Raw genomic sequence first — 25,541 nt, forward strand, 5'->3', positions numbered from 1 at the left:
AGCTTCTCTTCAGCGGCACAGAGTTGGACACCTGCAACATCCTGGAGCGCAGCTCAGCGTCCTGCTGGACGACCGTGAGGAGGATTAAGGTATGGACTTGTTTTATTTAGTGCTCGGACGTGAGTGAATCGGCCATTACGTTTTGGGTCTCAACGCTCACGAGCCACGCATCAGGCCTGCAACGGTTTGGTTTTCAGTTGGTTTAAGTGGACTTTGAAATCAATTGCATATTTGTGGCACTGTTATGTAAGTGTACTTTATGTTGTGCGTAAGATTTTGCACTGACAGGGTTAAGTTGTTTTTAATTTACTTTATTTAATGTACAATTAAAGGGGGAAATTTTATTTTTCTACAGTTATGTTCCCTGGTGGTTTGTGGTAAACAACTGTGCCTTAAGAAGTCAAGAGCTTACATTACTACTGAAATTATCCAGGACAAAACAATTATAAAATAGGAACTCAGGGCCCTTTCTACTCCAAGACACAGTAGACGGGCTACACAAGTCTCTCATGAGCTTCTTTATTACAAATTCCCACCACAGTTGATAAATAGTTCTGTTGCTCACATTTCTTGATCTTTCTGTGAATCAATTGACTTTATTTGAAGTGTATATGTGAGGAGAAGCTTTATTCATTGTTCTTCTGACAAACACACTGATGATTGATCAAATCTCTATCCAGCCAGTAGCTAAAGTTGATTCCAGATTGTGTGCTATAATATAATAGACATTTCTTAATTCTCAAGCAGTAAATGACAAACACCACAAGCTATGTAACCTTTACTTCCAACTGTATATGTTGTAAATGTTGCTTTTGTTCATCAAAATTCTAGTTTTTTTTTTTACTTTTCAGTTTCATAACCTTTCCACCTCTCTGGAAACACAGGGGGGACACGGCCCCCCCTGGAGTCCCTTCAGGACTGTTGAGTGATCCAGGAACCAGCAGTGCCCAGGATTCAATCATGAGGTCTGCACACCTTGCGACTTACTCTCATCGTCTTACCCAGTACACCACTGAGGAACCCTTCACACTTAGAGATGCTTCTGGTGTGCTTTTAAGCCTACACTTTGAGAGCTGCATCCAAAAGTTTCTAGAATCATGCGAGATTTAAAATCTCACAACTTCATAAGAACAACCTCTTAACCTCTGAGTCACTGCTCTGTTCGGATTGTGACATGTTCAATGCTGTATTTACAGTTTATTTGTAGTCAGCCTTACCAAAAATGTCTAAATTACCCTGTGGTCATTTTATAATAAACGTTGTCTCTTTTCTTTTTGATCTGATGTCTGTTACTCTACTAATGAGTCATGACAGTCAGTTTTAAGTTGCAGTCGCATTTGTCAAATAATACTATTACATGAGTGTTGTGCTTGCGTGTACTTTTATACCAGACGGTAATGTGTAATTCAGTGTGAGCAAAGCAGCTTTAAATGCTGAGTGCGATGTCGCGTCTGCCACTGTTTGCACCCAAATCAACAGCAGCACCTTGACCCGCTAGTTAACCTGTCTTTCCCTCCTCTACAGCACTGGTTGAGAACAGCTGTCGGAGCGATGGCCAGACACGCTGACAGCAGCTGAAACAAGCAGGAGGGAAGCAAACGTCAGTTAACAGACGAACCACAGATGAGACAGCGGACAGTATCCTTAAAGGTGCAGTACCGCCACCTATCGGTCATATAGTGAAACTCATCTTATCGTACAACTTTAATCCGCTGACTTGAATGAAATATGAACGAAACAAAGCCATACCAAATATCCATATATTAAATACAAAACAGTCCTACACAACTGAGGCTAAGTTACTGTTCTGCGACTCCATGTGACAACAACACATGCTTAGCGCAAACATATACATTTCTATACCACAACATAGTGCAGTGTCTTATACAAATGTACCACTAAATACATGCCCCAGATGGATAGCAGAACTTTATCTATTACAAGACAACAGCTCGCCTGTCAACAAAAAGCATAGAAAACGTTACAAGGGACATTCCGCGCACCCAGCCCTTCGACAGTTACAGATCACTGCTCTATATTAACATGATGGTGATACGATGGTGGCATATAAGATAGAGGGGGAAAATGAAAAGAACAGTGAGTAACTCTGTGTATCAAGGAGTTTGACCAGCATCTGAATTTATAACTATGAGATGGTTTGGATGTTTCACTATGCATATTTCTGCATGTGGTGTTTCTTAGCTGACATATTTTCAGGGGATTTATTTTATGAATCAATTTCTCATTATGATTAAATATGTTTATTCACCTTAACACCACAAATTTGTTCAGAACTGTTTTAGAGAAGTTAATTTATAATTAATTTAATTTATTATTAATTTATTTCAGGCACTGCATGCAGCCTGCTACACACATGAAGCTATCTATGAAGCCTAAGTGAAAGTAAGAAAAGGAAAAGGTAAATACTGTACTAACCAGTGTGATGTAACTGGTGGAGTCTTTTAATGTTATAACAATATGATTGATCTTACTGAGGTCAATATGCTTAAAATAGCGGCTCATAATGATGTTTGTAAATTTATATGCAACACACTACCCACCAACTCTATCTGCCCCAGTTAGCGCTGATCACCTCGAAGGTGAAAAAGCTGAGTGACACACCTGATGAAGGTGATCAGCAGGGAGAGAAACCCAGCAGGACAGCGGCCCAGGACCAGGAATGCCCACCCCTGATCTACCTGCAGCATCGGGCCCTGTCTCACCTGGAGTCCTCTGGGAGCACTGAGAGAGTCGTGTTTTTGACCTCTCCAGTGCTTTCAACACCATCCAGCCATCACTGCTGAGGAGGAAGCTGGAGGTGGCAGGTGTGGACCAACATCTGGCTGCTTGGACCATCAACTCTCCCCTTACTCTCGGTGCTCTCTCCTTTTCTGTTCACACTGTACACATCAGATTTTAAACACAACTCCCACCGCTGTCACCTCCAGAAGTTCTCAGATGACACCACCATTGCTGGATGTGTATTGGGGGACGAGTACAGGGGGGTCATCTTTGACTTTGTGGGCTAGTGTGACAACAACAACAACAACAACCTGACACTAAACACCGGCAAAACTAAAGAGTTAGTGCTTGACTTCAGGAGGTCCGCTCCACCACACAGACGACTGGTCAAACAACACAGATGCTAATGAACATCCAGGGCTCAGACACTGAGACTGTGGACACATTTGAATACCTGAGTGTTGACCTCAACACACACACACACACACACACACACGCACGCGGAAAAGACGAAAAAGACGAGAAAACAAGTCGCTTTATCAGCTCTTCTCCCATCTTTTAATCTGGTGGGAAAATTAGGCTGTTACAATGTAGTTTTAACAGTTTAATTTACAAACGTACTGTGATACTGCAAACTTTAGAGTCGATCCGATACCAAGTAAATACTGGACCAGTATCGCCGATTTAGATACCAATACCGATATCGGTGGTGTTGCCATTGTATTTAACACTATTTTTGTAGATTGTACAAATTGTCATTGTTTCATTTTTGGCTTGAAAATATGAGCACATTCTGCTACTCTTTTTTGCTTCCATCCTTCTTCTTCTTTGTCCTCCGCCTGTTCGTTTTTTCGCTGGCCCGAGTCGCTGAGTCACGTGACATCTCAAAGCAAGAGGCGGGGGCGTGTCTGCTTCGCTCTGACGTACAGGTGCAGACGCTCAGAGACGCAGACTGACGAGATAGTTAGTCTTTGAAAACACAGCAGCAGTGCGGAGGAGTAAAAGCTCAACCAAAGTATCGATGTTTTTGTCGCAGTATCGATCGATATCAATACTAGCGTTGGTATCGATATTAGGATCGATCCGTCCACACCTGCGGTTCAGTTATTGGTCGTATTTGTTTGCGGAGTTCATCCTTTCATCGCGACAAAAGCGAAAGTAACCAAACATAAGTTCAGAACCGAAGAAACTACAAACTACTAGAAGAAGAGACTCTGGTAAGAAACCACCACACGCCTGTCTGGGTGTTAGACGCTACGTTTCAGGGACGGATTCAACCTGTTGCTGGGAGTGAAACTACTTTTGCCACTGCTGCAGTTTTCATGTGGTGTCGGACATTAAAGCGTTAAAAATCAGGTCAAAGACACATGAAGTTTCTAGCTCTCTAACTAGTTTATCAGGTTATGAGGTTTATACACACCTCGGTTCTTCTTATTTACTTAGTTTTATAACACAGGTTTTAAGTTAGTTGACTTTTTTGCTAACACTCTGTTTAAATTAATCTTTTCTTGATATTGTAAACTGTGGATATGGTGGAGGTTTTGTTCCTGTGTGGTGTAGTGTAGTAAAACCTTCATAATATGTGTAAGGAAGAAGAGAGAATGTGTCCATGCATCACCTCAGCCTCTCCAACCAAAAACCCTGTTCAGCAGCCAGCCAGTCATAGCAGATCACTGACCACCCATGCAGCCACAGCCGCTCATTACAGTATGTTTTTATCATCCGTTAACAGGAGAGAGCATCAGTAGAACACATTTACACCCTTAAAGGGAGAAAGACAGGTTCCTTTTGTAGTTCTGACCTCTTCTTCCTGTGACCAAAAGTACAAAGTCTGTGTGGGTGAGTATGCACTCTATTGCACTGATGGCAAACCAGGACACAGCTCTCATGGACATAATCTCTATTGCCCTCTGTCTGTGTATCTATCTCTATATGTTTCAACTTGTGTTGTCATACAGCCAAGTTTAATTCTAAACCAGTAATTCTCATTATTATATATAATTATAAGTTGTTTATTGTTTTTGGCAAATAGAAAAACTAAAGTTGTATGTTTCTCATTCTTTTTCTAAGAAAATATGTTTTTACTAAATTTGCTAAATGTATGTCTTATCAAAATGGAATGAATGTGCTAATTTTGTCAATGTGTTTAGATGTAGATTCATTCTGTCATAATTATAATTTTTTGTACAACTATGTTTGTAAGTCCATAAGTGGTAAGTGTGTGATAGCTGACCCAACCCTGGGTCCAAGGGATTTGTTTGTCATGTGCACTGCATCCAACATACACTTCACATATGTGTGTTTGGTGTAATGTTGGAGCCCTGCTTCATGTACTGCAAATTATTGTAGAGAGACATCCTCTCAATTTCAGTAGTGTGAGAGACCGAAAAAGAAGGTGATGGAAAAACAATGGATTTCAAAATAAACACTGACAATAGTTAGCCACAGCGATGTCTACCCTGCAGGCTGTGAATCAGACTTATGTGCCTAACTGCTGTTACTCACACTGACAAAGCATGCAAACCATAGATGTATTGTAAATGTATTTCAGTTCATTTCCAGATGAATGATTTGTTTTTCTTCTCCACCTGAAAGTGGAAAGTGTGAATTCATGAGTCAGTGTGAGGACAGAGAGGAGGGAGCCCTGCCCTCTAAAACCAGTCTGCGTGAAGACCATAAGAGCCAGAACAAAGCTCAGAGGTGAGATGACTGAGGCCATCTGACTGATTCTGTCTGAAGTCACAGATACTAATTAATGTCATCATCGCATATTTAGTATTATTGGTCATTTATGAAGCTAAATGTGGACTGAATATGTGACAGTCACCAAAGTTGTTTTTCTGTCAGGTTTCATCAGAGACAAGAATCTGCTGAACTTGGACGTGGACCTTAACCCAGCTGCATGTCCTTCCAGAGCGATAGGTCAAAGGACATTGTTGTTAATTTTAAAGACCAACATGCAACCAACAAGTGAGTTGTTCATTTAAATCAAGTTGAACAATACAATGCAACGTTTATATGATGATGATTTCATTTCTCAATCTTTCTGATGTGAGTTAAAGGTGTTGATGTGAACGAGAAGCTTTTATTTAACTGTTTTTCCAGCAAACACTCAAATCTCTATTCAGCCAGTAGCTAAAGCTCTGATCCTATAGAGCGTCTCAGGAGCTGATCCTCTTTTAAGGAAGTGCTGACTTGCAGGCAGATGTCAATACAAATGTTCAACTCTAATAAAATCCGTTTACTGATGTTTCTACATTATTTTTTTGGCTAAGTGTCTTAAAGCATCTTCACTTCCAGCAATAAATTAAAGTTACTACTGGAGACTACTACTAGACAAATGTTTGTCCCCAGTGTCGGCACCAGGGCTGACGTCCAACAATAAATGAATGTAGGAAGTAGTAAAATGTTCCTAGTGTGAGCAGCAGCTCTGCTTCATACTCGCACAGTTTAACATATTCACACTGGGAGCTGCCTAGTAAAACCAGTCTGACCTCTGCAGATTCCTTATTCCAACACTTGTTGAGAGATGAGGCAGAGATATGTTGAACAATAAACAGAGCTGCTTAGTCTGAGCCGACTGACTGTGACAGTAAACCTTCACCACTACAGGGAGTCTCTGACTCACTGCTCACATCAAACATCACTTCATGGACGTTTACCTCACGAGTTTGTTTCCAGTTGATCCCATCCTTGTGTGTGTCCTGAGCACACCCATGTGTGGCAGCTCACAGAAGGGGATGGATCATAGAACACAATTTGTCTTATGTTTTGTCCTGTGACTCATTCTTCATGGTTCCTCCACAGAGTGGACCAGCAGAGCTCAGAGGTTCCTAGTGCTCAGTCTGTCCAGCAGCACCAAACACACCTGGACTCCATATTTATGGTCTGTACATGTAAAACTACTACTGTAAATATACTGTCAGTGTGTCCAATATGGATCTGATCTTTGGCTCCATGGTTTTAGTTGGATCAGGTCATTCATTTAGTTTCTGTTCCAGCTGCTGGAGGAAAACATTGTCACATTTGTGCAGAAGGAGCTAAAAAAGATCCAGAAGGGTCTGAGTCCAGATTACCCAGAATGCTTAGAGAGTCAGAGGGAGAATGAGGAGGAGTTGGATGGTGAGGATGAAGAGCAGAGGAGGAGCAGCAGAGACGCGTTTCTGAAGATCACAGTGAACCTCCTGAGGAGGATGAAGCAGGAGGAGCTGGCTGACTGTCTGCAGAGCAGTAAGAGCATTTATCTACATAATCAGAGAAGCAATCACATATTTACTGATTTGTTGAGTTTTTTCATATGTGGAACAAATTCTAATTCGTCTATCTTCATGAATCATAACCATTTTCTTGTTCATTCAGGATCTTCTGCTACACTTTGTCAGGATCAACTTAAATCTCGCCTGAAGCAGAAGTTCCAGTGTGTCTTTGAAGGCATCGCTAAAGCAGGAAAGCAAACCCTTCTGAACCAGATCTACACAGAGCTCTACATCACAGAGGGAGGGACTGGAGAGGTCAACGATGAACATGAGGTCAGACAGATTGAAACAGCCTCCAGGAAACCAGACAGAGCAGAAACAAGCATCAGACCAGAAGACGTCTTTAAAGGCTCAGCTGGAAGAGATGGAGCCATCAGAACAGTGATGACAAAGGGAGTGGCTGGCATTGGGAAAACAGTCCTAACACAGAAGTTCACTCTGGACTGGGCTGAAGGCAAAGCCAACCAGGACATACACTTCACATTTCCATTCACCTTCAGAGAGCTGAATTTGCTGAAAGAGCAAAGGTTCAGCTTGGTGGAACTTGTTCATCATTTCTTCAGTGAAACCAAAGCATCAGGAATCTTCATTTTTAAACACTTTAAGGTTGTTATTATCTTGGACGGTCTGGATGAGTGTCGACTTCCTCTGGACTTCAACAAGACTAAAACCCTGACTGATGTCACAGAATCCACCTCAGTGGATGTGCTGCTGACAAACCTGATCAGGGGGAACCTGCTTCCCTCTGCTCACCTCTGGATCACCTCACGACCTGCAGCAGCCAATCAGATCCCTCCAGGGTGTGTTGACATGGTGACAGAGGTCAGAGGATTCACTGACCCACAGAAGGAGGAGTACTTCAGGAAGAGGTTCAGAGATGAGCAGCAGGCCACAACAATCATGTCCCACATCAAGACGTCACGAAGCCTCCACATCATGTGCCACATCCCAGTCTTCTGCTGGATCACTGCTACGGTTCTGGAGGATCTGCTGGAAACCAGAGAGGGAGGAGAGCTGCCCAAGACCCTGACGGAGATGTACATCCACTTCCTGGTGGTTCAGACCAAAGTGAAGAACATCAAGTATGATGGAGGAGCTGAGACAGATCCACTCTGGAGTCCAGATAGCAGGAAGATGATTGAGTCTCTGGGAAAACTGGCTTTTGAGCAGCTGCAGAAAGGAAACCTGATCTTCTATGAGTCAGACCTGACAGAGTGTGGCATCGATATCAGAGCAGCCTCAGTTTATTCAGGAGTGTTCACACAGGTGTTTAAAGAGGAAAAAGGGCTGTATCAGGACAAGGTGTTCTGCTTCATCCATCTGAGTGTTCAGGAGTTTCTGGCTGCTCTTCATGTCCATCTGACCTTCATCAACTCTGGAGTCAACCTGCTGTCACATTTTATGACGAAACATGAACATACACCGTTCTACCACGTTGCTGTGGACAAGGCTTTAGAGAGTCCAAATGGACACCTGGACCTGGTCCTCCGCTTCCTCCTGGGATTTTCTCTTGAGAAAAACCAGTCATTCTTACAAGGTTTGATGACACGAATGAGAAGTAATTTACAAACCAATCAGAACAGTTCAATATATCAAGAAGAAAATTACAGAGTTTCCTTCTGCAGAGAAAAGCATCAACCTCTTCCACTGTCTGAATGAGCTGAATGATTGTTCTCTAGTAGAGGAGATCCAACACTATCTGAAATCAGGAAGTCTCTCCACAGATAAACTGTCTCCTGCCCAGTGGTCAGCTCTGGTTTTCATCTTATTGTCTTCAGCAAATGATCTTGAAGTATTTGAGCTGAATAAATTCTCTGCTTCAGAGGAGGCTCTTCTGAGGTTGCTGCCTGTGGTCAAAGCTTCCAACACGGCTCTGTAAGTATTTTGTAAAGTTTCTAAATGTTGACTGTACTATTTATTTAATTAGGACTGTTTTGAATGAGAGACGTGAGTATAAATGTGATTACCTTTCTCTGCTCGACTGAATTTGCGTAGCTTTTTTTAGTGTTGTTCATGTTTCATTTTGATTACAATTTATGTTCATTACTGTCTCACCAGACTGAATAGCTGTAACCTATCAGAGAGAAGCTGTGAAGCTCTGTCCTCAGTTCTCAGCTCTCAGTCCTCTAGTCTGAGAGAACTAGACCTGAGTAACAACAACCTGCGGGATTCAGGAGTGAATGTTCTGTGCGCTGGACTGAAGAGTCCTCACTGTCGACTGGAGACTCTCAGGTCAAGATTTTTCAGTGTGTTCTTTCATTTGTCAATCCTTTGTACTTTGTTCACATTTGATGGTTTAAACCAGAAATGTTTCTCATTTGATTAATTTTATTCTAGGTTTGTCAATATGTCTCCATCAGGAGTGGTTGTAGTGTGTGACTTAATGATAGTGTGTAACTGTAACTTTGTTGTTTTGTGCCATCAGGCTGTCAGGCTGTCTGCTCTCAGAGGAAGCTTGTGTCTCTCTGGCCTCAGCTCTGAGCTCCAACCCCTCCCATCTGAGAGAGCTGGACCTGAGCTACAATCATCCAGGAGACTCAGGAGTGGAGCTGTTGTCTGCTGGAGTCAAGGATCCACACTGGAGACTGGACACTCTCAGGTATGGACACAACTACACACAGTGTCTGATGGAGGAGCAAGTAGGGATGTGGAGCTTTATGAACTTAGAACCCAACATTGGAGTGTGTGATAATAAACACATTCAGACTTTGCTTCCTGTGGTGTCACATTAGTTTGGTGGTGACAGAGTGAGACTGAAAGCAGGTCTCTGGCACCAAAAGTGATGATGTGAAATAGAAAAGTCAAAGCTTTTCTCCACGTCACCTCCTGCTCTGTAGATTCCAAGATAAGGATCCAAGTTCTTCGTTGTTGCTGAATGTCCATCCCTACATACAAGCCTCCATCTGAACATAATCCTACAACAGTGTGTGTGTGAGAGCCATGTAATGTCCATGTCTGCATGTCTCTGAGCCCCTCCTCCTTTCAGGGTGGAGCCTCGTGGATTCCGATACTTGACACCAGGTCTGAGAAAATGTAAGTGTGTTTGTACTGAGATCAGCAACATTCAACCATCTTCAAGCTGTCATGAGTCGTCATCAAACTGATGATAGATCAATAACTGCAGCTGGATTGTGTCTTGTTCTCTCCATCAGATTTCTGTCAACTCACCATCGACACAAACACAGTGAACAGACATCTACAACTGTCTGACAACAACAGGAATGTGACACTAGAAGAGGAGGATCAGTCATATCCTGATCATCCAGACAGGTTTGACTGGTGTCAGCTGCTGTGTAGTAATGGTCTGACTGGTCGCTGTTACTGGGAGGTTGAGTGGAGGGGAAGAGTTCATTTATCAGTGAGTTACAGAGGAACCGGAAGGAAAGGACTGTGTCTCACAGAGTATCAGTGTATGTGGACTGTCCTGCTGGTTCTCTGTCCTTCTACAGAGTCTCCTCTGACAAACTGATTCACCTTTACACCTTCAACACCACATTCACTGAACCTCTTTATCCTGGGTTAGGGTTCTTGTATCCTGGTTCCTCAGTGTCTCTGTGTGATGTGTTGTAGTGAAAGTTTGATCCTGATTTTCTTTTCCCTGATCTTTCATTTTCCTCTTTTATTAAAATAAATTGCAAAAATGTCTCTCATCAGCTCCTTTATTACAGTTGATAAATAGTTGTGTTGCTCACATTTCTTCATCTTTATTGACTGTTCTTCTTGCAAACACACTAATCATTGAAATCTACAGCCAGTAGCTGAAGTTGATTCCAGATTGTGTGTTATAATAAACATGTATGTAACCTTTAACTGTCCATTTTAGTCAATTAAATATTTGCTTTTCTTCAAAATTCTAGTTAGTTTTACTTCTCAGTTTCATAAGGCCTTCTTTCCACCTCTCTGGAAACGCAGGGAGGACACGGCCCCCCCTGGAGTCCCTTCAGGACTGTTGTGTGGTCCAGGAACCAGCAGTGCCCAGGATTCAATCATGAGGTCTGCACGCCTTGCGACTTACGCTCATCGTCTTACCCAGTACACCACTTAGGGAACCCTTCACACTTGGAGATGCTTCTGGCGTGCTTTTAAGCCTACACTTTGAGAGCAGCGTCTAAAAGTTTCTAGGATCATGCAAGATTTGAACCCTTAACCTAACTTCACAAGAACAACCTCTTAACCTCTAACCACTGCTCTGTTCAGGTTGTGGCATGTTCAATGTTGTATTTATAGTTTATTTGGACAAAAAGGACTTGAAAACATCTACGGATATGGAGGACTTGAACCAACAACCTGTCTTTACAGCAGCAGCATCTTATCTCTCGGAATAATATGGTTAAGGTTGTATTTACCGTTTACTTCACAACAAGACCTTAAAAACATCTAGCATTATTTTGGGATTCAGGCCTTAAATAATAAACCTTGTCTCTATTCTTTTTGATCTGATGTCTGTTACTCTACTAATGAGTCATGACAGTCAGTTTTAAGTTGCAGTCACTCAATGCTGAGTGTGATGTCGCGTCTGCCACTGTTCACACCCAAATCAACAGCAGCACCTTGACCCGCTAGTTAACCTGTCTTTCCCTCCTCTACAGCACTGGTTGAGAAAAGCTGTCGGAGCGATGGCCAGACACGCTGACAGCAGCTGAAACAAGCAGGAGGGAAGCAAACGTCAGTTAACAGACGAACCGCAGATGAGACAGCGGACAGTATCCTTAAAGGTGCAGTACCGCCACCTATCGGTCATAGAGTGAAACTCATCTCATCGTACAAATTTAATCCGCTCACTTGAATGAAATATGAACGAAACAAAGCCATACCAAATATTCATGTACACAGAAAACATTCATACATTAATTACAAAACAGTCCTACTTAACTGAGGCTAAGTTACTGTCTGGCGACTCTATGTGACAACAACACATTAATTTGCTTAGCGCAAACATATACATTTCTATACCACAACATAGTGCAATGTCTTATACAAATGTACCACTAAATACATGCCCCAGATGGATAGCAGAACTTTATCTATTACAAGACAACAGCTCGCCTGTCAACACAAAACATAGAAAACATAAGAATCCACGACAGTACAGTGTCCGGCAAGGGACATTCCGCGCTCACAGCCTTATTACAGCAGAGTAACGGCGCTATCTAGCGGCCGTTACAGATCACTGTTTTATATTAACATGAAATACGATGGTGGCATGTAAGACAGAGGGAGAAAAAGAAAAGAACAGTGAGTAACTCAGTGTATTAAGGAGGTTGACCAGCATCTGAATTTATAACTAAGAGATGGTTCGGATGGTTCAGTGTGCATATTTCTGGAAGTGGCAATGAAAGGGAATTTATTTTATGAATCAATTACTCATTATAATTAAATCTGTTTATTTACCTTAACAATACAAATTTGTTCAGAACTGTTTTAGAGAAGTTAATTTATCGCACCACTGACTAGTATTAAAGCTTTATCAGTCCCTAACGCTCCTCTAGTCACTGATCCATATTATCATCATTACATGGGTTCTGTGATATCAGACAGTGAGCTGCACGTTGTTACATAATAAACAAAAGGCAACGAGTATTACCTCAAATAGACTGTCTATGGCATTCACTAAACGAAGACATTTAACGATGGCTTTATTCGACTTTGGGACGATGGAGTCTAATAACTAAGGCTCCCAGTGAATCCCTGTAGCCACTGGGGCGTAAAAGGAGCAGAGGTCCTGGTATTAGGAGAAGTGCTTTGCATACTTTGTACCACAGGTACAGGTGTATTTATATTGCATTCACACCACTGATGATTCTGAGCGTGTGGTGGTGTCAGAGTGTGGAACTGCCACTAGAAGGAGCCATTTATCTAAATATCAGAGTAAGCTGAACACTGCATGTAGTCAAATGAGTTGTCTCTAACTAAATCTGATCTAAATTATGTCTTAAAAAGCTTAAAGATTTGTTAGATTTTTTTCTCTGTTTAGTTTTGGATACCTTTTAATTTTTTATTATCATGTGTGTATGAATTTGTGCTGCTCATGCTCAAAGACTTTTAAAATAACAACAGGACAGAGTTACTGAGGAAAGAAGTGTTTATTAATAATAGCTGTGGTAGCAATAACTGTAACAATAGTTATGATAATCATATATAATAAACCATATTTGTTGAAGCAGATTGAGAGCATACAGAAACAATAACCAGGTAAAAATCTAAAAATACCTAAAACAAAACAAAAAAAACAAACAAAAAAACTATTTGATTAAGTGAAGCTGCAATTAGACATCAGGATCTCTTTGTTTGTGTAATGTACAGTAATACAATGTTCCACTACTGATCAGGAAGAAGAAGGGAGGATACATAAAGAATAAAGCAACACTGGAGCCACAACCTGACGAATGAGAAAAAAGCCCACAAATACAAACAGAATGGAAGAATTCAGTTTTTCTTTCAGTTTTTACTCAATAATCAGCATTCAGACGTTTTTGCTTCGGGGATCTGCATAGGACAGGGAGGCTGCTGAGGTTTGGGGAATGACATGGGTTTTAAAGGTAACAGTATACTTAATTGCAAGCGTCAGAGCATCCGAATGGACCAAGTTTTGGGAAGCTCAGATGAGCTGAAAACAACTGGAAGCAGGAAAGTCTGGCTCCTCCATCATCACAACAATGCTCCACATCCAGCTGTTGCAGCCTGTAGCTTCCCACATGTTCATGCCTTGTTTGAAGGCAGAACGTCTCGCCCACTTGTTCCTGTTTCCACACAGGCTGATAGTGCAGCTTATACACATATATGTGTATATATCAGTTATCAATATTTAAATGTTTTTCAACATTTATGCTTGATGCATAGTCTTTACGTTTGTGCTCACTGAGACAGATCTCACAGGAAATAAACACATCATCATAACCAACAAGTAAATTAATTTGCGTTGACTTTAAAACAATTTGGAAGACAGAACTGCATTTGTAGCCTCACTTCACACTGTTTACCAGAACTTTACTTAAAGAAATACAATAACTGCAATGATCTATATTACCATTTAAGGAAATGTACCACTGTGGTGTGAGCTTTAAGCTGATAATGCATAATCAGAGGTGGGAAGCGTTCATATGCAGCCTTTAGGTCGAGCCCACACAAAAACTGTCTCTGCAGCAAGTATACTGTGGCCTTTATGGTGGAGGTAGGTGTGGTTTTGGCTGAACTGTAGCTGTAGTCAGGCTCTATAGGCTATAGACTGGGAGTGGAGGATGGAGGGTCTGGTTGCCAGGAAGTGTCAGATAATATTAGCTGCTTTTGGACTTTTATCTGAGGTATACACAATACAAAGAGGAAAACACACATACATACAAACACAGACTGTTTTGGTAGGAAGCGTAGGGAACATTGAGTCTGTGTACTGTAATGCAGGTAAAGGTTCGATGCCCTAGTTTTTCTGTGGGTGTTTTTTGGTTTAATTTAAGGCAGGGGTTTCTTGGAGAGGATGTGGATGGGAGGTGGGAGGCCTCGGGGGTCACAGTAAGGACAGCATGCTGGCTTAAACAGAAGGGTACAGTAATCAGCCGTAGAGAATACCAGAGCTAGAATGAATGCTGCTTCACACCGTTTAATTTCTCCAGTGGGTGATGGATAGAGAGCACTTACAGTACATGTAAACAGGACAAAAGTCTTAACTATTAAGTGAAAGAGCGGGGGGGGAAATCAGAATCAAAAGAACATGTCAGAGATCAGAGGGGTCCTGAATCTCCGAAGATTGACATCGTTAGTTGCTTTTCATTTTTTGTTTGTTGTCCATAAAGTCTTGCTTCGGTTTCTCCCGCCGTGTTTATGCAACCAGTCCGTTCTGTATCCGTTAGTTCATCCCACCGCAGGGAGTTCTTCTGCCGAGCAATGGGGTGGAGAGAGTTTTTAAAAAAAAAAAAAAAAGTCCGTCCGCAGGATGCACCCACAGTGATTCAGTCCCAGTCTGTGATGCTTTAAGACGTTCCTCCAGAGGTCCGTCCACGACACTGAAAACAAAGCCGCCGGCCGCACACGCTCAGCTGAGAGAGAAATAAATGCATTTGCAAACCTGGGATGTACGACTGAAAGGCCTCACACTGAGCCACAGTCGTCAAAAGAATAACACGAGAGTCCAAGTTTGTTTGCAAAGATAAACTGGACAAGAAAGAATAAAGACGATGATGAGGAGTAAACATCTGGTCATGACCCACTGCCTCATACGAAGGGTTCCAACATACAGTCAACTAGGATCATTTCAATTTATCACACACAACAAATGAAGGGATTTCATTGGTAAAAAAGACAGCTGTCTGTATTCCTACACACATCTGAGCTGAGCCAACGGACGCATCAACACAGTAAACGTTGGCACTTCTTTCATTGACTGCCATCTGAACACTGGCTTTCATTAGAAGACAGTATTAACAAGCTTTACACTGGATCTCTTTAATATATTGATTCTTCGAAAATCCGATTTTCTGTCAAAAACTAATTTCTAAGTGACTACAAAGTTTTGAAGGTTCGTATCCTCTCGCATGACTCTTGTATATATGTACGATCTGAAATGATAAACACTCACCAGCCACTTTATTAGGTACGTCTGCACAGTCTAAGTCCGTTCAACATGACAACCCTGCTATTAATGGGACTGTTTTACACGTCCATCGTCTCATTCTTACTGGTTATTATTGTGAACTCACACTGGAGTGTGTCATGTGCCACCACATAATGAAAACCTCATTCAAACTCCTCAATAGCAGGTGAACTTAATAAAATGCCAGTGAGTGGAACACATTGTAACATTATACATTGAACACAGACAATAACAATGTCACATTTTTTTTTCACATTAAACAATGATCATGGGACAGGATTTATAATATTCTGAATCCGCACACACGTCACAAGAGGTAAAGAAGGTAGATCAGACTCTCCGTGGTTTTGACCTGCAGTAGGAAGCTCTACAGTGGAGACCCAGCGTCTGTTCTCAGAGACAAATGGAAGTGTCTGTTATTTCCGCCATTTGAAATATATTTACTTTCCCCATCTTTTTCTGCGCCATGTTTTTTTTTTCATTTCCTTCCTCTCTTTTCTTCTTGTCTGGCCAAGGCATTACAGTCTGTTTGGGTCATCAGAAGAAGAAGTCCAGCATATTGTCAGAAACATTTTGCTATATCATCTACATGTTTATAATTTACAGATTACTGTATGTATATAAAAACATCTACCTAAAAAGTTTAAGAGTTTTCGAAGTTACATTCAGTAGCTGAACTAAAGAAAAACAAAACCATAGAAATGTCAACAGAACTTCACACAAGTAGAAAACTGAACATACACTGACAGTGCATTGGATCCTGCATGACAATTAAAAACTAAGGGCAAGAATTGCAGACCACAAATAGATACATCTATATTTATACATAAATGGTTTTTACTGGTAATACAATAAATACAACATTAGTAAATGGCTACAACTGACTCTCCATGTCACAACCTGAATCAATTACTCCACTATCTAGCCAGTTCCGGTTTCATTTTGTAATCACTTCCTGTTAGCTTCCATATCCAATCTAACGAGCTTTATGTCCGGTCCTTGTTAACCCCATCTGCACGTAATCAGCAATCAGTAGTTCAGTGCTTAAGAACCACCTCTCACCCCAGCACCCTGCCAGATTGTCTGAGTTCATCCCATGACCAGCATTCCAGCTTTGTCGAGTTTCCAGTTCCAGTCCATGACCCTGTTTGGTAAAATCTTTTTGATTCTTGCCCAGCCTATGATAACCCTGTCTAGCGTGTATGACCTCTGCCTGTTTTTGACCACATCTTTTGCCCAAGCCTTGTCGGATATCGTTTTTGCCAACTTGTGTATGACCATTGCCTGCTGCCTGACTACGTTCTTATTAAAACCATCTTTTACTCAAGTATCGCTGTGCATTTGGGTCCTTCCACCACTGTGCCATTGTGACACTCCATCCATACCCGACAGCATGTTATTAGTACAATGTTTGATTACAGAAGGATGCCACTAAAGTAGAGATTCATACGAATAGAAATATATATATACATATATCACTATAATTCTATACTACACTATTTAAAAATGTTTCATCTTGTACTATAATTCCTGTGATCAAACAGATGTTACATCCTTTTAGCTTTTTACTCGTCTTAATGATAAAATAGCGGCGAAACATGAAAGTTATGTAGAAACATTCCTACAGACAGAGGAAACCCCTATTGTTTAATAAAACAAGTCTCACACACTGTGACCACAGACACATAGAAGGACATTACGTAAATCAATGTAAACAATTTTAAGCCTATAGTTGTTTTATAAAATATATTCAACCCGTACTACTCATACGTAGCTGTACAAAAACCCAAACATACCTGTTATGTTTTGATATATATTTTCTTCTCGTTTAGTAAAAGAATCTAATGTTAATGCGTCACTGTACAACAACAGATACTATCTTATAATAATGTCTCTCCATGATTCACAAATACAGGCAATTGGCTCTCGCAGCCTTAAGACATACATACATTTCAAGGATGATGGATAAAAGAAGCACAAAAAGCAGGTTTTTATTGACATGAATGGTTTTAAGAGCAGATATCCAAGCACCATACGTGTACATTCATCTGGGTTAGTATGGTTGCTACAGCGAGGAAAAACGCTTTTCTCCCTTCCTCATGATTTCACTGAAAACAGGAAGACAGCAAGAGCAAAGACAACACAGGAGCAGTCACTGAAATATCTTCTAATGAGATTAGTGCTCATTGAGTGGACTCTCTTATGTCTAATCCGCCTTGGATGCTGCTTCTCCTCACACTTCCCCTCTCCCTGCGCTATCGACTCTCATCTTTACGACCTCATCACACTCAGCTGCTTTACTGCTCAGATCTTTCTTGGCCTGTGTTGCTTTTTAACTCTGTGCCTGTGTATGTGTTTTTTGTGTTATCTCTACATTTTTATTGTCCATGACAGAGATCGTCGTGAAAACTCACAAGGCAGAAGCAACTTGAGAATTGTGTAATCTTTGCATTAAACCTCTGCTGTATGTCCTGATCTCCCCAGCTGGATTTTGATTTTCTTTTCCTATTATCTTTCATCTTCCTCTGTTATTGCTGTTATTGCTCACATTTCTTGATCTTTCTGTGGATCATTTCATTTCATTTTATTTGAAGTGTATGTGAGGGAGAAGCTTTTTTCACTGTTTTTCTTGCAAAAACAGATCATTGATCAAATCTCCATCCAGCCAATCGGTAAAGTTGATTACAGATTGTGTGCTGTAATATAATAAGAATTTCTCTATTGTCATGCATTAACTGACAAACACCACACGCTATGTAACCTTTACTTCCAAATGTCTTGCTACAGTATGTTAGTATGTTGGCTATTCAATTCAATTCAATTCAATTTTCTTTACATGTATATGGCGCCAAATCACAACAAAGTTTACAAACTTTTACAAAGTAAGGTTTAAAACCTCACACAACTAAACCCAACAAATCACATATACAGCAAGCAGTTTAATTTGACAGCAGTGGAGAGGAAAAACTCCCTCTCTAACAAGGAAGAAACCTCCAGCAGAAACAGGCTGGATGTGGGCGGCCATCTGCCTCGGCCGGTTGGGGTGAGAGGATAGAGAGAGAGAAAAGCACAGCAACAACAACAAGCAACAACAGAGCATAGGTAGGATGAGTGGACCAGGGACTGGATACAGGCAGGATGGTTGGATCCGCAGCTGCCCATCACAGACACTTATTGAAATCCACCTCTTTCTTTAGTTTTATTTATTTCAAGCTGACAATAACTTGGTTTATACTGTTCTTGTAAATTATCAATTATTATCATTGTTTATTTGTAATAAATTTATAATAAATCCATGTAGAAAGGCTGAATAGTCCATGGAACTCTTCCTGCATCCACTAAACAAAGACATTTGATGACGGCATTGGCTTTATTAGACTTTATTAGACTTTGTGACGATGGAGTCTAATAACTAAGGCTCCCAGTGAATCCCTGTAGCCACTGGGGTGTAAAAGGAGCAGAGGTCCTGGTATTAGGAGAAGTGCTTTGCATACTTTGTACTACGGGTACCGGTGTATTTGTGGCGCATTCACACCACTGATGATTCTCAGCACGTGGGATGTGGACCTGCCACTAGAAGGAGGCATTTTTTTAAATATCAGAGCAAGATGAACACTGCATGTAGTCAAATGTTGTCTCTAACTAAATCTGATATAAATTATGTTTTAAAATGCTTAAAGATCTGTTAGATTTTTTTCTGTTCCTTTTGTTTTGGATACTGTTGGAAAAATACTGCATTTAATCATGGAAACATATTTTGGTGAAGCCTTGTTAGCTGTGCTATAGCCTTGAAGTTTTCTCCCTTCTGCTCTGCAAGAAATAGGGAGTACCGGTGTGTAGCATCCTTATCTGATGAGCCCAATGCTTGCTTTGTGCAGAGAATATTTCCTACGTACTGTGTGACTATGCACCTCCCAGAATGCAATACATATTATGAGCTGAATCCCTGTCTTCTCTTCAGTGAGAGGAAGTTGCCTTTGCTGTAAACTGCTCACTCCTTGCAAGTAAAATCCTGAAGAAGGTCTCAACTGATTGTGTCTGCTTTATTTAAGATTTACAAAGGGAACTAACAATTTCCCTAACATAACTGGGGGCTCGTCCGGGATCCCAAGATCCTCGCTTTGCCGGGACTTCGAGTCGGTGACTGAAGTCTGTGCACAGCCAGGTTTGGAACCTGCAGAAAATCCTGGGAGGTGAATTCCTGCCCAGGTCAGACGTCGGCTGGTGGTCCGACGAGGCGAGGTGACGGGATCCTGAACCAGAGCCAGGACACAGATCAGGCGAGTATGAAAAGAGTAAATCCTAAGGTATCTTAAATTCTGTGAGTGGCTCACGAGGTAAAAGAAGACTGGGTCTTCAGAAAGTTCCGTGACAAGGTCACGAGGTGAAAGAGGACGGGGTCCGCGTAGAATAGATTAATGATAGTTTGTCTGATTGAAGCAGCGGCAGAGTGGAAACCTGACGGTGTTAACGTAAACTCTGTGATCAGCTGGAGTAAATCAGACTATATAAATAAGTGTTATTGTTTGTCGGTCTCTAAGTGAATTTTAACTTCTTAGAGGAAGTCTCAGAGACCTTTTGTGTTGTGTGTCTGATTGAGATCAAAATTGAGAGGTTGGTTTACTGAGACAGCTGTGTCCGCAGGAAACTAGTTCCTGTAGAAGCTTGGCACAGTCGATGATCTCTGTGAACGCTGTGACTGATCGTTGATCTCAATCCTCGTAGTGAAGCAAATTAAACAACTTAAAAATGGGAAACAAAAACACTAAGGGTGAAAACCTTGAAGGTGATTCGAAATACATGTCTAAGAGACATCCACAATCAACCAAATATTTGCCACAGTGGAAAAAGAAATTTGAATTTGATGGTAAATTAAAAGTGGAATCATGTCAACAATTAGTTGATAAAATAACTGTGATAACTGGAGAGAGTGAAAAGAGATGTAAAGAACAAGGCAGAGAAGAAGCCATATTATGGTTAAATGAAGCAAAAAAGAGACGGGAAGATATTAATAAATCTAAAGCTAAAAAACAAAAAAAATGAGAAACCAAAAGGTCCACAGTGGCCACAATATGATACATGTGATGAACAAACTATTGTTAGACGTAGACACCAACCCCAGCCTCAGCCCCACCCACAACACGCAGGGGATGTAGACGTTCCACCCCCAGCCTACGGGGGAGAGGGTCACCAACCAATTTACCCCAATCTTGATGGAGTGGGTGGGGGGGGGGGGGGGGGAGGCAGGAACAGCAGGTGGAATGCAAACCAGACATCAAAAGAAGGAGGCTAAAAAAAACAAACTGCAAGAAAAAGAACCTAAATCAGATGAGGACACTGGTACAGCAGACACTTATCCTCTGATTGAAGTAGCTAACCCACGATTTGGGGAAGGCAATGAACCAAGAACTATGAGGGTCTATCGACCCTGGACACAAAGTGACATGGAAGCAGCTAGTGCACATGTTACCCCTCCATCAGAAGACAGTGAACAGTTTGTGCGTGACATGGGGGAATTGTTGCAAAGTTATCAGTTAAACGGCCTGGAAACAGAGAGAGATGCAGATTCCATTCCGGATGTGGGACTAATGAAAGGAGTAGCCCCGGTCCACATAAAAGAGAAAACCTCTTATCGACCATGTCAGAGACAATATCCGCTTAGACCTGATGCAGAAAAAGGAATAGCACCCGTCATAGAGTCCCTATTGAGAACTGGGATTTTAATACCATGTGATGACTCGCCTTGCAATACTCCCATATTCCCAGTTAAAAAGGCTCCTCCTTCCACTGGCTGGAGGATGGTACAAGACCTTCAAGCTGTAAATAAGGCTGTAAAACCAAGAGCAGTTGTGGTACCTGATCCCTACACTCACACTGGGTCTAATAATTTAGACCCAGATAAGCAGATTTTTTCAGTTATAGATATTAGTAATGCCTTTTTCAGCATACCAATACATCCAGACTCACAATTTTGGTTCGCGCTTACTTACAAAGGTCAGCGATACACATACACCAGGCTACCCCAAGGTTACTGTGAAAGCCCGACTATTTTCTCACAGTGCATCTCAGCGAATCTTGCTGAGTTTACACCCCCACACGGTAGTCAGATATTACTGTACGTAGATGATATTCTGGTGGCGTCAGAGACTTGGGAAGAATGCAGGAAAGACACTGTAGCCCTTCTTTCATTTCTGGCAGAGAATGGCCACAAGGTCAGTAAAAACAAACTACAGCTGTGGAGGGAGGAAGTGAAATATTTAGGACACATCATATCAGCTGGCGGACAAAAAATAGATCCAACTAGAGTCACATCTATATTAAAAGCACCTAAACCACAAACTAAAAAACAAATGATGTCATTTCTGGGCATGACAAATTACTGCAGAAGGTCGATACCAGATTATGCACATTTAACGGCCCCACTCCAAGAGCTGATGTTTAAAAAAGAAATACCAATGCACATGAAACTAGAGTGGTCGACCGAAGCTGAAGCCTCTTTCACACAACTTAAAGAAGCAATGACTCAGACAGGAGCCTGACTATTCCAAACCCTTTGTGCAGACAGTAGATTGATTCTGCATGCAAATGAGACCAGTGGCGTATTATTCTACACGACTGGGCCCAGTTGCCAGGGCATTGCCACCATGTGTAAGAGCAGTGGAGGCAGCAGCAGAAGCAGTGTTAGCATCATCCACCATTGTACTATATCACCAACTGACTCTGCTGGTGCCACATGCCATCTCTATTCTGCTCCTGCAAGAAAAGATAAAACTACTGTCCCCAGCGAGACATTTGTCGTGTATGGCAGTCCTACTGGAACAGCCACACATGACAATAGAAAGGTGTACGGTTCTGAACCCATCGACCCTAATGCCCACAGAAATAGACGGAGAACCACATGACTGTTTAGTAGAGTGTTCAAAAGTCACAAAACCTAGGCCAGACTTACGGGACGACCCAATACCTGGTTCTGTATTTATCTATGTTGATGGATCAAGCACAAAGTCTGAAAGTGGAAAGACACAAAGCGGTTATGCAGTTGTAACTGATACTGAAACCTTGAAAGCTGAGCCGTTACCCCCACACTACAGTGCACAAGCAGCAGAAATAATTGCACTGACTGAAGCATGCAAACTTAAGACAGGTCAGATAGTTACCATCTATACTGACAGCGCATATGCCCACTCAACTATTCATATATTTGCCAGTCAATGGGAAAATAGAGGCTTGATAACATCAACGGGAAAACCTATAATTCATGGTGATTTAATAAGAAATCTATTAAAGGCAATACAACTACCAGCCAAAATAGCCGTTTGTAAATGCACTGCTCATACTAACACTAAAGACAGAGTGTCAAAAGGCAATGCTAAAGCAGATGAAGAAGCAAAAAGCGCTGCAAAGCAATGTTACACTTATCTCACTGACCCAGTGGACAGCACATTCTTGAAAGAAATGCAGGACAGCGCCCCCAAGTGTGAAAAAGACAAATGGACTCTTAAAGGAGCAACTGTTAATCCACAGGGTTATTATGTTTGACAAGAGGGGAAGCCAGTCCTACCAGCATCCCTCTATAAATGGGCAGCAATTTTAAGCCATGGGCCTTGCCATGTCTCAACGGGGGGAATGGTAAGGATAATAAACAAATACTATACTACTTATGGATTTACAAATTATTCTAAAAAATTCTGTTCCCGATGCATCATATGTGCTAAACATAACCCTCAAGGAAATATTCGACAAACAAGAAGAACATTCCCTAAAGCAGAATATCCATTCCAATATTTACATATGGATTTTATAGAATTAAATAGATGTCAAGGAAAAAAGTATTGTCTGACAATTATAGATCCTTTTTCTAAATGGGTAGAAGTGTTTCCCACAACCACAAATGATGCACTAGCTGTTGCAAAAATACTAGTACGAGACATAATACCTCGATTTGGAATACCAGAAAAGATTTACAGTGATAATGGACCACATTTTGTAAATCAAGTAATATCCTCTATTGCCAAACGATTAAATATAGATTTAGAGGGTGCCTACCACCCTCAAAGTGCTGGGTTGGTGGAAAGAACTAACGGCACAATTAAAAGCAAATTTAGAAAGGCCATGACAGAGACCAATATGGATTGGGTTTCTTGTCTTGATTTAGTCAAACTCAGTATGAGAATCACACCTAACGAGACTGGTTTGTCACCTTTTGAAATAGTATATGGAAGAGAGTATAGAACACCTCATTTCCCTGATATACCAACAGACTTACAAATATCCTCGTAAGGATATACTATGAGGGGACACTGTCCAGCCACAGGAGTTGTACTAACTGCCCTTGTACTGTTGATTGATGCTAAGCCACTCCCAAACCTCATGGAGGATGAGGAGAGACCTCCTGACCAGTATCACACTGATTTGTGGTATTGTTAAATGAAGACAGAGCACTCTTAACTTTACTGGTTCAGTGTGTCTCTTATTATGATGGTCCTGATTTCATGGGGACTCTCCCACAGTCTGATATCAACTATGTTTGTAGGCACACAATCTATGTGCATCTTCCACCCAATTGGGTAGGTTGCTGTGCCCCTGTTTATGTTTCAGATGGCTCCTACGTGATAACACCACAGCAGACGACTTCCAAAGGACTACTACGGAAGCGAGAGATCAACCTGAAGGAAAGTGATCGGATCTGGGGATCAGACGTTCCCATGGACAAAAAGCTCTGGACTACAGGCCAGAAAGTGGCACTATCCCTATTTCCATGGTTGGGGGTAGGCCAAGAGTTATCATGCTAAGAGTTGAAACCATAAATTACTGAATGACCCAACAGGCACTCCGTTAACTACAGCACATATCGTGAAGTGAACCTCCACGATGTCGACGGAAATAGACGCTAAGCTGTACATATTGTGCTTCTGTGCTTTTGACCCTGCCTACGATGTTGTAACATTTATTTCATGTTTTATGATGACTGCACTGAAAATCGAAAGAAGTTGTGCTGTTCTGATGTATGCATGATTGTTTAATAAATGTTTCAATGTTAAACAGGAGGAAAATGTTGGAGAAATACTGCATTTAATCATTGAAACATTGTTGGAATTTATTTTGCTGATCTGCTCAAGCCTTGTTAGCTGTGCTATAGCCTTGAAGTTTCCTCCCTTCTGCTCTGCAAGAAATAGGGAGTACCGGTGTGTAGCATCCTTATCTGATGAGCCCAATGCTTGCTTTGTGCAGAGAATATTTCCTACGTACTATGTGACTATGCACCTCCCAGAATGCAATACATATTATGAACTGAATCCCTGTCTTCTCTTCAGTGAGAGGAAGTTGCCTTTGCTGTAAACTGCTCACTCCTTGCAAGTAAAATCCTGAAGAAGGTCTCAACTGATTGTGTCTGCTTTATTTAAGATTTACAAAGGGAACTAACAATTTCCCTAACAATTTGTTGAAGCACATTTAGAGCATACAGAAACAATAATCAGGTAAAAATCTAAAAATACCTAAAACAAAACAAAAACAACAAACAAAAAACTATTTGATTAAGTGAAGCTGCAATTACACATCAGGATCTCTTTGTTTGTGTAATGAACAGTAATACCATTACCACACCACTACTGATCAGGAAGAAGAAGGGAGGATACATAAAGAATAAAGCAACAATGGAGCCACAACCTGACGAATGAGACAAAAAAAAGCCGAAAAAACAGAATGGAAAGAAATTCACTTTTGACCTAAAAACCGATTTGGAAGAAGAAACTGCAATTGTAGCCTCACTTCACACTGTTTACCAGAACATCCTCTAAGTGTGTTAGATGTCCAGCATTGTGAGCCATGGAGTACACAGTTCCAAACAACAGCCTTTTCATTATTTCTGAATACAAAAAACAATTATTAAAGGAAAAAGACATGATGGTGCTGCATGATAATAAAACGCTAACTTACAAATTGCATAAACAGGAGCA

The 25,541-nt window shown here is 41.2% G+C and overlaps 2 protein-coding genes and 1 long non-coding RNA gene across 5 annotated transcripts in view; 2 read left to right on the forward strand and 1 right to left on the reverse strand.

Moving 5' to 3' along the window:
- LOC114846366 (NACHT, LRR and PYD domains-containing protein 12-like) overlaps positions 1–25,541 on the forward strand; it is a 105,551-nt gene that overhangs the window by 72,022 nt on the left and 7,988 nt on the right.
- LOC114846367 (protein NLRC3-like) lies at positions 26–8,803 on the forward strand. Of its 4 annotated transcripts, XM_055508091.1 has the most exons (10): positions 26–965; positions 1,525–1,650; positions 2,350–2,419; positions 2,580–2,876; positions 4,475–4,581; positions 5,338–5,442; positions 5,590–5,712; positions 6,550–6,628; positions 6,744–6,972; positions 7,102–8,803. In XM_055508091.1, the coding sequence occupies exons 7-10, from the start codon at positions 5,645–5,647 to the stop codon at positions 8,655–8,657; spliced, it is 1,932 nt and encodes a 643-aa protein (XP_055364066.1). In that variant the 5' UTR covers positions 26–965; positions 1,525–1,650; positions 2,350–2,419; positions 2,580–2,876; positions 4,475–4,581; positions 5,338–5,442; positions 5,590–5,644; the 3' UTR covers positions 8,658–8,803. The 4 variants fall into 4 exon arrangements, with proteins under 4 accessions (XP_055364066.1, XP_055364048.1, XP_055364104.1 ...); XM_055508073.1 differs by lacking the exons at positions 26–965; positions 1,525–1,650; positions 2,350–2,419; positions 2,580–2,876 and adding an exon at positions 2,894–3,959; XM_055508129.1 differs by lacking the exons at positions 26–965; positions 1,525–1,650; positions 2,350–2,419; positions 2,580–2,876 and adding an exon at positions 2,894–3,959 and having other exon boundaries at positions 6,777–6,972.
- The window catches only part of LOC129604073 (uncharacterized), a 34,169-nt gene continuing 19,159 nt past the window's right edge, over positions 10,532–25,541 (reverse strand). The window contains exon 2 of the long non-coding RNA XR_008694644.1: positions 10,532–10,802. This is a non-coding gene — a long non-coding RNA (uncharacterized LOC129604073). The remainder of the gene's footprint in view (positions 10,803–25,541) is intronic.

The sequence above is a fragment of the Betta splendens genome, chromosome 1 (genome assembly GCF_900634795.4).
Source record: "Betta splendens chromosome 1, fBetSpl5.4, whole genome shotgun sequence".
Taxonomy (NCBI): domain Eukaryota; kingdom Metazoa; phylum Chordata; class Actinopteri; order Anabantiformes; family Osphronemidae; genus Betta; species Betta splendens.

Bases quoted from the DNA above. Each gene is read 5' to 3' on its own strand.
- LOC114846367 (XM_055508091.1), top strand. From the start codon at position 5,645: ATGTCCTTCCAGAGCGATAGGTCAAAGGACATTGTTGTTAATTTTAAA. The intron at 5,713-6,549 runs GTGAGTTGTTCA...GTTCCTCCACAG, and splicing joins GACCAACATGCAACCAACAA to AGTGGACCAGCAGAGCTCAG. The intron at 6,973-7,101 runs GTAAGAGCATTT...TTGTTCATTCAG, and splicing joins GGCTGACTGTCTGCAGAGCA to GATCTTCTGCTACACTTTGT.